Raw genomic sequence first — 15,639 nt, forward strand, 5'->3', positions numbered from 1 at the left:
AAACTAAAAACTAAAAAAATAAAGAAAAAAGAACAAAAAATATATGCTTGGGTGGCTGAAGCACCCCTAGGGCCTAAGGGTTTGGCCCAACAAGGTGGCGAGCCACCCCCTTGGCCTTGGGGGCGGTTTGGCCACCCCCAAACGCCTGGCCTGGCCTAGGGGTGGCCGAACCACCCCATAGAAGGTGGCCGGGGGGTGGTTCGACCACCCTAGCATATTTTCTTCTTTTTTTATTTTTTTAGTTTTTAGTATTTTTTGGAATTTTTTTTTTTATAAAAAAATAAACTATTACATGGCACCCAAAAACCTATGTATCACGCCACGTGGGACCCATGTGTAAGGATGATGTGACGGTTAACGGAATCTTGATAGAGATACCAAATGAGTTTATTGACTTACCACAAGTACCATCGTGACTATTTGATTTTGATGCAAACCACATGGGTTGAATTGTATTTAACCCTATTAAAAATAAACTTTTTTTAAAAAAATTAATAAAAACTAGAACGGGAAATGGTTGCCCAAGCTTAATTCCTGAAATACTGTCAAGGAAATAGGCAGGGGCGGAACCACCTTAGCCCTTGGGAGCTAGGGCCTAATTAAGGTGGTCTCCAATTTTTTTTTTTTAATTTTGTTAATTTTTATTTTGTCCATCAAACTAAAAGTTCTAGTACGGCTGTGGAATAGGGGCAGTGGGATAGATGGAAAATTAGTAATTTGATCTTCCAACTTGGTCGCCTTGCTGTCATATAATTGCTATTATTTAGAGAAGATGGCGGCTACGATATGATCATATGAGATAGTATGTAAGCTTAACCCAGTTACCAAATTACGTGCAGGTGATACTAGTTTTCCTACCATTGACGTCTTTGTTTCTCTGGTTGAAGGAGGAGGCACTGTTACGAGTTTCAAGGTCGTACGTCTGTCCCGGAAAACAAGACTCCTATAAACGCGGCGGATATATGCTCTTCGGCCGGAGACTGGTGAATATTAATGGAGGACGGTGTTCGAAGAAAGCGAAACATTTAGCAAGTCTGCAAACCTCACAACTTCAGAAATTCCAAACTTTCTTTTTTTTTAAAAAAAAAAAAAAAATTATATATTTAATATTTTTATAAATGTTTTTTTTTTTTTTTTGGGAGAGATATTCATACTTCTTTAAACTACCATCTCATTGCCAATGTTTCTCCCAAATTCTCCCATAAATTACCAAAATATGTTGAAATCTCTTATAAGATTAGCAAGAAAACAAAAATATCATAATTTTTTTTTTTTTTTTTTGACTTACAATCGTTTATCTTACAACAAAAATAAAAAAGATTAATCATATTATCTATTAATTGAGAGCAGTATATTATCAAAAATTGAAATAAAAATTTGATTAGTAAATTTTTACATCTAAAATAGTTAGAAGAATGATTTTTTAAATTAATTTTTAGATATTTAATATAAAAAATTATTATATGAATATTTTAAAATTAAACTTTTTGCCTTGGGCCTCAACTTTTATTAAGCCCCCCCTCTTCTCTCTCTCCTCTCTGTGTATATTTTGCACACATAAATTCATCTTCCACTCACACTCTCTTAGCAAGTTCTAAGTGTCTTCAGCAGTGATTAGAGTAATGTCAGACATTAAAAAAAAATTAACACCTTTCATCCTTATAGTGACACGTGTCAACAAGTTCTAAAAAAATTGTAGATCAATTTCAGGTCTATATAATTATTGTAGGAACAATACATTGAAAAAAAAAAAAAGATATGAAAGTTATATTTAGAGAATAACACTCAAACAGAGAATGTGGTTGTTCGATCAGCATAATCTCAATCACCGTACGTAGTGCCTGTTTATATATATAAGGACACATACAGACTACACAGTTTTAAGCACTAAAATTGAACATTATTTCTTGAAGATTTTTAGCTGCTTCAACGATTAAACAGATGCATGAACAAAACAGTGGGTTGAGTGTTCACATTGGGCTAATAAAAAAGAATGAAATAGTAAAAATAGATATTTGCAATGTTATGTGCATGTAAATACTTAAAACTTGCTCGGCCTAAAGTAAAAACTAGCATCATTATCTTTTGATTATAATTAGAGTAAATTTTTATCAAATAAAAATACAAAAGATGATGCTGTCTCATTTGAAAAATGAGACAAAGGGTACGAGTGACACTTCGGCTTGCCAATAATCTCTAGCCAGAACCGGGACTAGAAAAGATGCCCTGCCAACATCACATTTTTTCCATAATTACGCACACATTAATTCAATCTTCCACTAATTAACACTCTGATCTCATCAACTTCTCATTCTATTTATATGTCTTCATCAGCGAAGAACAACAGTATATAATATATTAAGAGCCGCTAATCTACTGCATGCTCTAAACTTGACAATTTTTAATAATATTTTATAAAAACATGTCCAAGGAAGTGACTGAAGAAGGAGTTCAAGCCTCTCAGCCGGCGAGAGCCACGAGAGACTACGTGGACCCACCACCGGCACCACTTTTTGACATAAAAGAGATTATTGTCTGGTCCTTCTACAGAGCAGTTATTGCCGAGTTCATTGCCACCCTTCTCTTTCTCTACATAACCGTTTCCACCGTTATCGGTTACAAGAAGCAAACCGATCCATGCGAGACAGTTGGGCTTCTTGGCGTCGCCTGGGCCTTTGGGGGCATGATTTTCATCCTCGTTAATAACACTGCAGGAATATCAGGTTAAAGTTTCCCCTCTTAAATTATTCTTCTATATATATATATATATATATATATATATATATATTTTAAATTATTCTTCTTGATATACGTACGTACAGGTGGGCATATTAATCCAGCCGTGACGTTCGGATTACTCCTGGCACGAAAGGTTTCGTTGATAAGAGCGATTTGTTACTTGGTGGCTCAGTGCTTGGGAGCAATATGTGGAGTATGGGTGGTGAAGGCCATCATGAAGGATTTCTACGTTGTTCATGGAGGAGGTGCTAACACCGTGGCTCCTACCTACTCCAAGGGAACAGCTTTAGGAGCTGAGATTATTGGGACTTTTGTGCTTGTCTACACAGTCTTCTCTGCCACCGACCCTAAGCGAAACGCACGCGATTCCCACATCCCAGTAATTAATTAAGTAGTAGCTTTAGTTTCCAAGAGTTCTTGGAATTTCATGACGACAACCTTGTACTAAATAACTAACTTAAAATTATTTGTGTGTTAAAATGGTAGGTTTTGGCTCCCTTGTCAATTGGGTTTGCGGTGTTTTTGGTGCACTTGGCTACCATCCCCATCACAGGCACAGGAATAAACCCAGCTAGGAGTTTTGGGCCGGCTGTAATCTACAACAGCGGCAAAGTTTGGGGTGATCAGGTCAGTTTTAATTAATTAGCTGCCTGCGTTAATTAATTGATCACTTTTGATTTGTTGTTGACGGAGGTGGTGGTGGTGATGGTGCATGAATCATGATAAACAGTGGATTTTCTGGTTGGGACCTTTTATGGGAGCGCTTGCTGCGGCGCTATATCATCAGCATGTTCTGAGAGCCATGACCATCAAAGCTTTGGGATCCTCTACCGCGAACCCCACCAACTAGCCCCGGCCAAGATTTCTCCTCACTTCTCCGTTTGTTCCTCTCGTACATATCTATGTTTACAGAGATGCATGTGTGTGTGTGTGTTTTTTTTTTTTCTTTTTTTTTTGCTTTTGTCGTGACCGTGGGAATAGTCATCCTCGTACTAATGTATAAATAAATAAAAAATTGTAATCATCCTCGTACTGCCGCACACACTAATGATGATTGATGGTTACTGTCTTGGTTGTGGGACTCGTGCTGTACGTGTCCTGTCCTCAAATATTGGATTTGAGCATCTAATCTAATATATATATGAAAATTTTCACTTACGGTCATTGATCTTTTATTATTTTTATAATCATAACTTTTAAACTTTTTTAAAAAATATATATTAATTTAGTGTATAATTTTTTTTTTTTTTCAATTTCAACTATCAATTAGGATTTTACGTTAAATCTTGTCCAAAATTTTTAAATATTCATGTTTTATTTAAAAAAAAAAAAGAAAAAGAGAAAAAGATCGAGGGTATGTATTTTTGCAATGACATAAATTTTCTTCAAACCATTCTGAAGAAAATATCCTACAACCCATTTAAAATAATACTTTTTAAATGTTTATATATGGACACTTAGCACTATTTTAAATGGATTTGAGGATATTTCATCCTGACTGGTTTGGAGAAAATTTCTGTTATTTTTGCAAATTTTGTTAAATCTTGACCGATACAGAAATCCTTACAATTTTTTTCCTAAAAAAATAGTAGTATTTTGAAAATTTTGACACCCATCCATTAGGATTTAATGAAAAATCCTAACGAATGGTTGAAAAAAAAAAAAAAAAATTGAAAGATATATAACTAAATTGACTTTTTAAAATTTAAGGGTATGAATACAAAAGTGATAAAAAATCATGGGTGATATGTGAAGTTTTCCCTAATATATCTATATGATACCAAATTTAATTTGCACATCTGGATCGGATTGCGCGTAACCTTACAAACACAAGAAGAAAACTATCATAGTGATGCCGACCAAAGGCCAACTGGAGAGCTTCCAACAATGAAATTAATAATTTTGTTTCAAGGAGATAATTTTTCCTAGAGAGAAGAACCTGAGTTATGAGGAGAATTGAGTCTTTTATTTGAGACTCTCTAATGACTCTTATGAGTTTTTACGAGGGTGAGCCTTTAGGCTTTGAGCTCTAGACTTATTTTCTAGAAAAATGTTACACATCTTAAATTTGTTTTTCAAAAGTTGGTTCCCAGAAGATGTGTCACCATCTCATGAGTTTGTGATATATTTCTCAAAATAATAAATTTCATAAGATGGTGACATATCATTTGAGAACCAACTTTTAAAAGGCAAATTTAAAATGTGTAGCACTCTTTGATCTATTTACTATTCATATTAGTAGCCCCCAACCCATTCTCACGGCCGACTAGTCCATCTAGTCGGGCGTTGGAAATGTTGTCTTTCTTCACAAGTGAGAGTGCCTCCGGCCTTAGAACACCGATGGTACGTGGAGGGCTTTCCCAACAACTAAAAGTCTAAAAAACATCAATGGTATTTAAATAGTTCCGGTTTATGGAAAGGATTATGATTCCCTTCTTAACCCAATAGTAGGCGCTGATTTGATAGAAATTACATGCATGTCATGGGATTAATATATTAGTTTTTACCCGAAAGTTCTAACTAAATGGTTATTTGGTTAGTGGGTTAATCATTCAAATAATGAATCCAAAGACCAATATGAAATTTATTTTATTTTATTTTTTTGAATGGTGTGATGGAGATTCTCTAGTCCATTTCTCACAACCTAGCCAGCGATCAATGACTACCACCAGATTCTCTGACAACATTCTATCCAGCATACATGTTTCCTCTACTCGATCTTTTTTTTCTGGATAGTGGAAAAAATCCACCTTAATTAGCTGCGGTTTTGTTTTTTGTTTTTGTTTTTTTTTTTAAGCAAATGGGAAAAAGGAACAATGGAGGATCTTTCTTACTTTTAATTCGAATAGAAGAAAAAATGAGAGATCTTATGGGAATGCTTCCAAACACATGATGAAAAGCAGCCTATTTAGTTAAAGCATATGCCCAATAATTAATACATCGTGACACTTTCAAATCATTCCAATTTTAATTTTTGAAAATAGGATAATTCTAAGTTAATATCTGAAACAATACTAGCAAAATTTCAAAAAGCAAAAACAAGAGGGGAGTTTATATCCAGCAAGACCAGGAGAGCATCTCCTTCAAGATCAAAGGAGCCAAAACCTGTAGACACTGCTAGCGTAGAAGCTATCCAGATTGCTAGCCTAGAAAAATAAAATAAAAAAATGAGATCCTTTCACTAAAGATTTTATTAAAAAATGATGTGTTTCTTATATGTACATCTTACAATTTAAAAGCCCATTTCTGTCCGACTTATAAATGGGCCAATATAGAGCCGACTCGTCCAACTTGCTGCCCTGAGCCCACATGTGACTGTGGCACTGAGAAGTAAAATAGGAGACAAAACATGAACATTATGAAAGGGCCGTAGGTGGGTTCACCCTAGCAAAAATGCTTACACGGCCCGGGCCCGTGGCTATTGCTTCGACGTCGTTGGAGAGGAAGGCATCTCTTGTATTATTGTTGACCTGGCAAACAAGGCTTCCTACGTTGAACTATAGGGTTCTCAATTTCTCTTATCATTTATCGTTGTATTTTTTGTCCAGTTGGTGCAACCGTGCAAACTTGCAACTTGCAAGCATCACTAAAGTATAACCAATTGGACTTGGTTTTCATGATTGAAGGAGCAGTAAGGTAGCTCAATCAACTAAAGATCATGTCTCATAAAGCGAAAATTATTAGTTCGAATCTCACTTTCTTGTTTTCCTCCGTTTTTGCAGATATGTAAAAAATAAAAAAAGTGCTTCTTTTCTTTTTCTTTTCTAAACTCTCTCTCATGGTAAGAATGCTAAATTAATTATATTAATGCTAACATTTCTTTTGACTCAAAGAGTGATAAGGATAGATTTTTTTTTTTAAAAAAAATGATAAATGTGATTTGTTTACCATAATTTAAGGAATTTGTTTATATTTGAAATTATTCAAATTAGTGTAAATCTCTATACATATAACTTTGTACACATCAAAATAATTAAGAAAAGGTGTATTCTCTCTATAGCTAAGACTTTCACATGTCAATGTAGGCATTTGGCCAAACCACATAATTTCTTTTCCTCTCTTTCTCTACTTCCAACTCTTTAATTACTTTATTATGAACTTCTGGAAAGGGTTTGTTTGAAATATTCAATTAGGTTTTCAGAAGAAAAAAAAAACTGCAAAATATAAAAAATTACAAGGTTCTTGTATTTGATTCTTGTTATTTGTCCACAAAAAAATTCCATTAATTACTTTCATTTGTTTGCAAATATTTGTCCACACCACCCTTCTGATTTGGCTCCCACATCTGATCTCTGTCTCTCTAATTGCTCCCTAGGCTCTCGTCTTAATCTCCATAGTTGGTACTATTTCCCTTATTCGTCGGACATCGTAGTGGTGTTCTGTTCCAACAGCTTCAATCCATTTACTTTCGGTACTATTTCCCTTACTTTTGTTCTCAAGTTTACTTCTTGTTGCAAGTAGATTCGTCTTTAGATTGCCCTTATAGACCGCGGCTTATAGCGACCCTTTTCTTGGCCGGTGAACCAAGAATTCTCTGAACTTAGCCATTCTTTTGCACTAAATTGATTGTATTTGAGCCTTTGTTGGGGGCTATCCCACCCATATTTTGTTTTTTGTTTTCCTTGATGTACTTTTCCCTCTCCTGCTTCACTGTTTTTGCTTAGAAAAAAAATAATAAAAAATTGTTCCCAGCCCTTTGAAAAGTGCACTCCAAGAACCTCGCCAATTATAGAAAAAAACACTATCAGCCACGAATGGAATACCCTCCGACGACGTGGCTAAACCCTAGCCTCAGGCTAATTAAATTGTACGTGTCGGCCTTCAAGAGATGAAGGAGTGAAAGCAAGGGTATCTTAATTAAGATTTCCATAGCTAACTTGGCCCCGAAAGCAATCGTGTTATACTGTTATATGCTAAACCAAGAAAGCCATACAAAATATCCCCTACTAGTTTTACGATATTTTTGGAATTTGCCATGCATTCACCTCACAATCCACAATCCCAATAATAAATATCTCTAGGATTTTAATATCTTCTAGATCTTTGTTGACTGATCGAGGTGGAAACTCATCCTTATCTTTTTTCTGTTGCTTTTGCACTTGGAACGACTTATTTAGTGTACGTCGACAAGCTGACGATAACAAGTCTTTTGCATTTTCTTGACAAATGATGCCATATTTGCAGAACTCGAATGCTTATGTTAATGTAACATAATCTTTTGAAAGATTTTTCTTTTATTTTAATGTAACATAGAATTAAAAATAATGTTGATGTTAATCTCACACATCTAGCTGGTTTTGGTACGTCAGTCAATGAAAATTGTAAAATTCTGTGCTGAGTGACAGGTATTGCCTGTTATGTGATTCAAATTTGCTTCTGTGCACGTCAGCATTCCCCGGTCTGATGTGGTGAATGCTTATTGGGTTTTTTCAGCAAAACGTGTACAGTTGTCAAACATTATCTGACCTGTATTACCAACAATCACTTTCTTCTTTTTCTTAATTTAAAAATGACGGCAAAATCCGCAACATTGAAGCATAGGGATGGGATTGGCCGATTGGGTGCAATTATTGTAACGTACAGCTTCATCTGAGAGCGCATGACTCTTGAGTCCCGGCCACCTTAGGAAGGAATACTTGAGTAGTCTGTGCTCATGGCACAGTGTAATAGATAACCTCCTTATATTTTTTACACGATTTCTAAATTTAGTACCAAATTAATAATTTAAGATTGAGGGGTCTGATGCATTTAATTAAATATATTAGGTTCAAGTTAAGTTATATAGTCTTATAATCATGTCTCGACACTATCTAATTAAACCCGACAAATGACATTTAGATCGAGTAGCCAATTTTTTACACCACTCACGAACCCAATACGAAATTAGCGAGTTAAAGTTAATGTGTCTGACATGTTTAATTAAATGAGCTATATAGTTTTATATGTATATCTCAACACGACACACGAAGACGAATTGACACTTCTAATTTATAATTACACCAAATTGATCAATCTGAACACAAAATTGTGCAATCAATATCTTATCTTGTTTAAGCAAATGTTGGCACAAAGTGAAAGTAAACTAGTGCTCGAACTCCTAACTAAGCAAAGTGGGTTCCAGGCGCTCTACCATTTAAGTCTTCATCCTCAAAATTTGGTTGTTTGATATGTAAAACACATACTTAAAATATATATATATGAAATGATGTGTCACTATCTCTTTTTCATCCCTAGAGATTATGGAATGATGACAAATCACTTAGAAACCAAATTTTAGAAATTCATTTTTTTGGGAAACCCTAGCATTTTTGATCTTATCAGCCTGGTTTGAAAGCATTTTACACGTAGAGAAGACACCGTGTGACGGAGACTAACGTGCAACAAAAGCCATTACCAATTAGGGCGGTGCTGTGATTGCCAACTTCTTCTCTTCTTAGCTTCACCCCACGCCATATATATACGCTAGCTCCCTATATATGTACATAAACCCAAAGATACGTAACCCGCACGTACCTTCCAACTCGTATTCCAAGATAGGATCCAACTCGATCGCACTTTTTGATCTTCAAGTTTCTTTCGACATGTCTCTTGTGAGGAAGATTGGTTGGTTCAAGTTGAAATCTTGCTTCACAAGTGCTGCAGGTTAGTTCTGATCACATCTCCCTTTCTTTAATTTGCCTTAATTTTTTTAAAAAAAATGTTATTTCAAATCTTTCTATCGAATTCCTTCATGGATTTCAACGATTTTGAAGTTATGTGTAAATATATGACAATATATAACTGGAAAAGTGATTGCAGGCTTAATTTAATTTGTTTTATGGTCTGATCAGGCAGATCACGGAAGGAAAGTGGCAGTAGCTTGTCAAGCAAGTCAAGCAAGTCGAGCGTGAATGAAGAATACGTGGAAGCTTTCAGAACACAGTCTTACATGGAAATGTGGGAAAAAGTTCATGGCAAGCTGGGAGGAAGACGCTCTTCATCATCTTATCTTCCTGATCTCTATGAGCATCTCTCCGAGTATGTACTTGAACCACGGCAAGAAACCCTGGAGGACATGATAGAAGGCATGAATCTTCATTCCCTTCTAATCGACTTTTTCCAAGCCAGCTTAGAAGCGTCTAAAATGTGTGAAACAATCCTTCAAAGCATCCACCAAACACGCGCTAATTTTCAGAGAATCAAAAGGGTTATCAAGCTAAGCCGCGGAAGCGTTGCAGATTTCAGTGATGACCAATGCAGGGCTATTTTCAGAGAGCTCTCTGCATATGCAGTGTTGAAAAACCCATTATCAAACATCTGCCCTGCAAAGTTTCGTGACATCCATGATAACTACATGGTGTTGTTCCGTAACCTAACATCAAAACATAGAAAGATTAAAAAGAAGGCAAGATCTCAGAGAATTTGGAAGAGGGTTGGGGGGGTTAGTCTTGTTCTTTCAAATAGTGCTCTTCTGATTCTGCTGCTAATCTTAGCATTCCATAGCGCGGTGGGGATTCTAGCAGCGCCAGCACTAATTGCTTGCTCCTTAGGCGGCGTATCTGCGAAGAAGATGAAGGTGGTGAGGTACTGTGGAGGAGGGCATAAGACAAGATTGCTTGAAAAACATGGGGAGCAGATTGATGTTGCCGCCAGAGGGGTTTATATTCTAATCAATGATTTTGATACGATGAGCCGGATGATTAGGAGGCTGCATGACGAGGTAGAGCACCACCAAGCTGCAGCTGCTGTGTGTGTTAAGAATAGAAAACGTGAAATACTGAAGGAGGTTGTGAGGGAACTTCATGCCCATGAGTCAAGCTTTCTGGAACAAGTAGAAGAGCTTGAAGAACATATCTACTTGTGCTTTCTCACAATCAACAGATCCAGGAGGCTTGTTTTTCAAGAGATAATTGGTAGCACACAAGACAGATCTTCATTTTATGATGTGGATCCATAAGAGTACTGAAATCTGAGATGAAATTCTTCACAATCTTGTGGAATAGATTTCGTCAATCAGCAACGAAGATTATTTAATTTAGACTGATATGTCAACAATATATATATTTAAGCCTTTCTTTTGTTTTGTTTGTAATTTTTTTTTTTTGTAAGCCATTCTTTTGTAATTTATGATGTCAAAAGATGACTTTACACAACATGTCGGGATATAAAATTCAATTAGTAGTTTTCTATTGTTGGGATCCATATTTGCCTACCGAGCAAGCAATTTCATAATCCCAGTTAAATTTACCATGGTTATAGAAAGAGATTGATAGAACAATTTTGCTACTTCAATTGCTAACAATTCAGACAACAAATATAAGAGGGCTTTTATAAACTTATCTGTTTGAAAAAGTTTTGGCCATCCCGCCCACATGGTGGGGATTTGGATCCAATGAAAAAGACATATTTCTTTAATCTGTAAGCCCTAAAAAATCAGAAGATTATTGCTAATTATTGACATCATATTCACATTAGAACCAACAAAACAAAATCTTGACCATAAAATATAAAAGAGCCAAGACAATAAGACAAATATTACTGATCCTCAGCTAGACCAAAGACCTCGGCAAAAGGAGTTCAGAGTAGAATGATATAATTATTTCGTGACAAAATAATTAAAAAGAATACAGAGGAACAAGAGGAAAATTAAAGCTTCCCCAATTATGATTTAAATGTCAGCAGCATTAATATCATCAGGCTCGTCACCATGGGCCATCAAATGCAATGATGAGGGGGAACGCCAAACCAAGCACTTCCATGGGGTGCAACACTTCTCTCAGACTCGGTTCCTTTTCCCCCGTCAAGGCTCATTATTGTAACAGCACATTCCAATGATCTAACATTCTCTCAGTTTCCTGTACTCTTCAAGGCCCAGAAAAGATCCCTTGATTTTGAGCCAATCTGCTGGTTTTGGCATGATAATGGCAATGTATCCTTCTCTATCAGCCTGCGGGTAAAAAAAAAAAAAACAGAAAGGCAAATGCACTTGAATTATCAACTAGCAATATATGCTTTCGTACATGCAGTGACAAGAACTAAAAATAAAGGCAATTGATGCCATGTTGACAGAGGATGTCCTCAAATGAGGGAAGTCAAAGTGGAAAGAGAGATATGAAGCTCCGAAAACATGAGGCTCTCCTTCATAGTATTTATTGCTCATAATAAAACAAAAAATCATCATCACCACTGCCTGTTGTTGAACAGTGCAACAATCACCAATCATACATGGCCACCACTTTTCATCCAACTGGTAAACTTTTTATTCCTTACATGTCAAAATCAACTGATTTCCAATATATACACTAAGACATTTTGAATCCTTTGTCTTGTAGTCTCCTAGATAATTATACACAGCTGAACCTAACAGTACATTCTACTTTGTTGGATTAGCATATGGTTAGATTACCTTCATAGAATACCAACCTCATGTTTTTTGAAGCATCAATGATAAAGTTCATGTGCACGCAAACTGCTATTAACTTAGATATCAACTCTAAGAGGTAACTCAATCAATTGAGAATCACATATCATGAAGCGAGGGTCACTAATTCAAATCTCCTATTCCCACTACCCTTGGAGCCAATTACTTAACACAAAAAAAAACTTGGATATCTAGAATATAATAGAATATAAAAGACCCTTTTCTCCAGCCTTAACTTTTAATTTTCACTATGCTCCCACCTTCCTTTTAATATTCTACTGAATTTTACATTCTTAAATTCCATATATACGGAATCAATACTTCGGCTGCACCTTCTCCGCATGATTTTCTTAGTTATTAGAGGGAAAATGCAGAACTGAATAGTCTTTGTATTATGGGAAGCAAACGCCTAGCTAGTACTGGATACATCTTTTTTTTCCCCATCCAATATTAATAGGATCTATCTCATCAGGTTATGTGTGATTTGTACTTAAATTAAAGCCGCTACCATATATTCCAACGTGACACGAACAAAAAGATCAAAAAGTTATGGAATCTAATAGTTATAGATATGAAATACCAATTATACAAACAGCTAAATGGCGTATCACACATCTGGCTACTGTTTCTTGTAGTTACAATGTAAAGCAGGAATCAGACAATAGCATAATGCTTCAATTTTTTTTAAAAAAATTGTAAATCATTCTGTGAGAAAGCCAATGTAATATGAAAAATGATTACAAAACTAGAGGAGGACTTGGAGTACCCAAACAATTAAAAACATAGAGATATTATACTAATTACACTATATGAACAATTGAGTTATAGTGATCTTTAAAAAAATTGTAAATATTCTGTGAGAAAGCCAATGTAATATGAAAAATGATTACAAAACTAGAGGAGGACTTGGAGTACCCCAACAATTAAAAACATAGAGATATTATACTAATTACACTATATGAACAATTGAGTTATAGTGATCTTTGCGTAGTATAATATGATAACTCATATAAAAGGGTATTAACTATTCTCACCAATGAATTAAGCAATCCTGGCTGCTCGATTAACCTGTCGTTGACTTCCAATAAAGAGCCTTTCACACAACATCTGTCAAGCCACAACACCTTTTAATTCACATGCAAAGAACTAAGAAGCAAATGCAAATGAAACACCAAAAAGGAAAAGGGAGTTAAAGAAGAAGATTTCAACCTCACAATATAAGAAGCATCATTAGTGCAAACTTTACACAAAGCTGTGTTGGGCTCGAAGTGTTGCGCATTCTGCATGAGAACATCTCCAACTTCAATAGCGGACATGAATTAATAGCTTGCAAAGAAGAAAAAGAAAGTGCACCTGGAAAAAGTATTTCATACATATTTGAAGCCACAGATCAAAGAGCACAACAGTTTCAACCTCGAAAAGTATAATTGAAGAAGTCTATCACAAATGACTTAATCAGATGCATTTGATGGTACTGAAAAGTGATACACAAAAGGGGCCACCATACCAGACTCACCAATCCACCAGATATTGACAATATCAGATTGACCCATTTGGTAACTAAGGAAGATCCCAGGTAAATAGAGTAAACTCAGCAAAATTGCAGATTGCTACTAAGTAGCTATGCTTCCTAATTTCTATCCACTTAATATTTAAACAGAAGCAGGAATAGGATGGCGGATTGGTGTCAAATTGCTCATAAAGATGGGTTGGGTATGCTCTGAACTCACAAGTAACCAGATGCCAGCTCAAGTTATAGTGGTAGCACTAGATACTACAAGCTATCTTATAGCCTCTTCTTGAATAGCTAGACAATGAAAGCACATCTGGATTTCAAGAATTAATGTCTGTCATAACATAAAACAGTGGTGACTTGGTGTGCTGCACCAAAAACAATACACAATACAGCATGTCGTGCTACATCAAAAGGTGCCCTAATTTATAACTTCTTTTACTTCTGCACAAACATGGGAAACTCAAACATAACTTTGTCTTCTTGATATTGAAATTTTGCACAGCAGAACTTTTCTAGTATCTGCCACACAGAGTATTCTGAAATTTCAATAATATTTTGAAATTAACTACCACTCATTGGAAAGCACACAATTAATTGGTTTATGAATTTGATGCTTCGAAAGAGAGAACAAAAAAAATTGAAACTTCCCTTTCCTATTGTTAAAGCCTTAAAAATCCAACCCAGAATTCAAATGATAATCACAGCTAAAACAGTAATGTAATTTTTTCAAATTCATTATACATACGTCTACACACACATGACACATCAATACCTTCTTGCGCTTCCCGGTGACCTTAATGACACTGCGATCAGACTTCCCAACGTTGAAATCGACGGCCGTGATACCACCTTGATCCTTAAATGCTACGTGCGCCGGAGCCAACCCAATTACACAGAGTCTGTTTTTTTTTTTTTTTTTTTTTTTTTTTTTTCAATTAACAAAACCAACCATCAACACAATGAAATTTCTCTAATTTAACAACTAAACACACAAAAGAAGATCTGGGAAGTCCAGAATGTACCCATTCGCGTGTCGGTAAACGTACTGGTCGTGTCCTGGCTTCATTAAGTCTGCAAACTCGAACAAAATAATGTCATGTAATTGAATTTTACCTGAATACAATTCAACCCGTTATTTTATTTTTTTAATTCTTGTTTTGCAATAGTTTGTGAGAGGAGAGAATAACCTGGGGCGAAATAGGAGACGAAGTTGGATTCAACGGCAGTGGGAGGAGTGAGAGGAAGATTGCGGACATCAGGCACCAGAAGCCCACGTAACTCCTCGTCTTCTTTTTGTTGTTGTTGATGATGTTCGGTTGGAGTGTTTTGCAACAAGGTGTCTGGCTTTTCTGTTTGGTCGAAGCTATGCTCCGTCATCGAAATCTAACTGGGATTATAGAACTTTGAACAGAATCGACTAGACAGCGCTGCTGACCGCTGTGCTGTCGAGCTTAGTTAGGTAAGGCAAAATCTATGGAACCTCTCGGGCCGACACATCACCGACCCGAATGTTTCTCCGACGCTGCGCCTACGATTAACTGGGTTTGGGCCGGGTAAGCTGGGTTTTTGTTATTGGGCTCTTAGTTGGGCTTGCATTTAGCAACCTCGTTCTGCCTTTCAAATGGCAATGCAGGCCCAGCTTCACTGACTTGGAATAAGATATTGAAATGGAGGCCTATTTCATATATTCATAGAAGATTTTATATATTTAATAGCGTATAGGTTTTCGCGTTATTTAATTTTTTTTAAATAAAGTGACAACATGTATTCGGTGTAAAATAGAGAGACTTCTGTTTAAGCTACAACGAGATGAAATTCTCTCTTTCTACGATGAATATGAGATTCTTTTTCCAATTGCAATGACTTTGTTATTTTCCATTCAATTATATGATGCATAGACAGAGTAATACCAGTTGGTTTGATATCGATTGAAGTTGACACAAACACAATAATACTCTATCCCTATCATTTTTGGAGTCTATGG

At 35.8% G+C, this 15,639-nt stretch overlaps 3 protein-coding genes across 4 annotated transcripts; 2 read left to right on the forward strand and 1 right to left on the reverse strand.

Annotated features, from left to right (window-relative positions):
* Nucleotides 1-332: 332 nt before the first annotated feature.
* LOC132189443 (aquaporin PIP2-7-like) lies at nucleotides 333-3,589 on the forward strand. 2 transcript variants are annotated; one of them, XM_088510373.1, is made up of 5 exons: nucleotides 333-353; nucleotides 2,465-2,723; nucleotides 2,823-3,118; nucleotides 3,226-3,366; nucleotides 3,470-3,589. In XM_088510373.1, the coding sequence occupies exons 1-5, from the start codon at nucleotides 333-335 to the stop codon at nucleotides 3,587-3,589; spliced, it is 837 nt and encodes a 278-aa protein (XP_088366499.1). The 2 variants fall into 2 exon arrangements, with proteins under 2 accessions (XP_088366499.1, XP_059460165.1); XM_059604182.1 differs by lacking the exon at nucleotides 333-353 and having other exon boundaries at nucleotides 2,423-2,723.
* Nucleotides 3,590-9,145: 5,556 nt separating this feature from the next.
* On the forward strand, nucleotides 9,146-10,816 carry LOC132190363 (UPF0496 protein At1g20180). The gene is made up of 2 exons (XM_059605334.2): nucleotides 9,146-9,381; nucleotides 9,570-10,816. The coding sequence occupies exons 1-2, from the start codon at nucleotides 9,216-9,218 to the stop codon at nucleotides 10,673-10,675; spliced, it is 1,272 nt and encodes a 423-aa protein (XP_059461317.2). The 5' UTR covers nucleotides 9,146-9,215; the 3' UTR covers nucleotides 10,676-10,816.
* Nucleotides 10,817-11,183: 367 nt separating this feature from the next.
* Nucleotides 11,184-15,165, reverse strand: LOC132189667 (Single hybrid motif superfamily protein). Its single transcript, XM_059604428.2, has 6 exons — nucleotides 14,843-15,165; nucleotides 14,678-14,726; nucleotides 14,428-14,554; nucleotides 13,349-13,419; nucleotides 13,174-13,246; nucleotides 11,184-11,665 (listed from the first exon to the last, which is right to left on the reverse strand). Exons 1-6 carry the CDS (start codon nucleotides 15,030-15,032, stop codon nucleotides 11,555-11,557), a joined length of 621 nt encoding a protein of 206 aa, XP_059460411.2. The 5' UTR covers nucleotides 15,033-15,165; the 3' UTR covers nucleotides 11,184-11,554.
* Between the last annotated feature and the right edge of the window lie 474 nt (nucleotides 15,166-15,639).

The sequence above is a fragment of the Corylus avellana genome, chromosome 9 (genome assembly GCF_965113065.1).
Source record: "Corylus avellana chromosome 9, dhCorAvel1.hap1.2, whole genome shotgun sequence".
NCBI classification, from domain to species: Eukaryota; Viridiplantae; Streptophyta; class Magnoliopsida; order Fagales; family Betulaceae; genus Corylus; species Corylus avellana.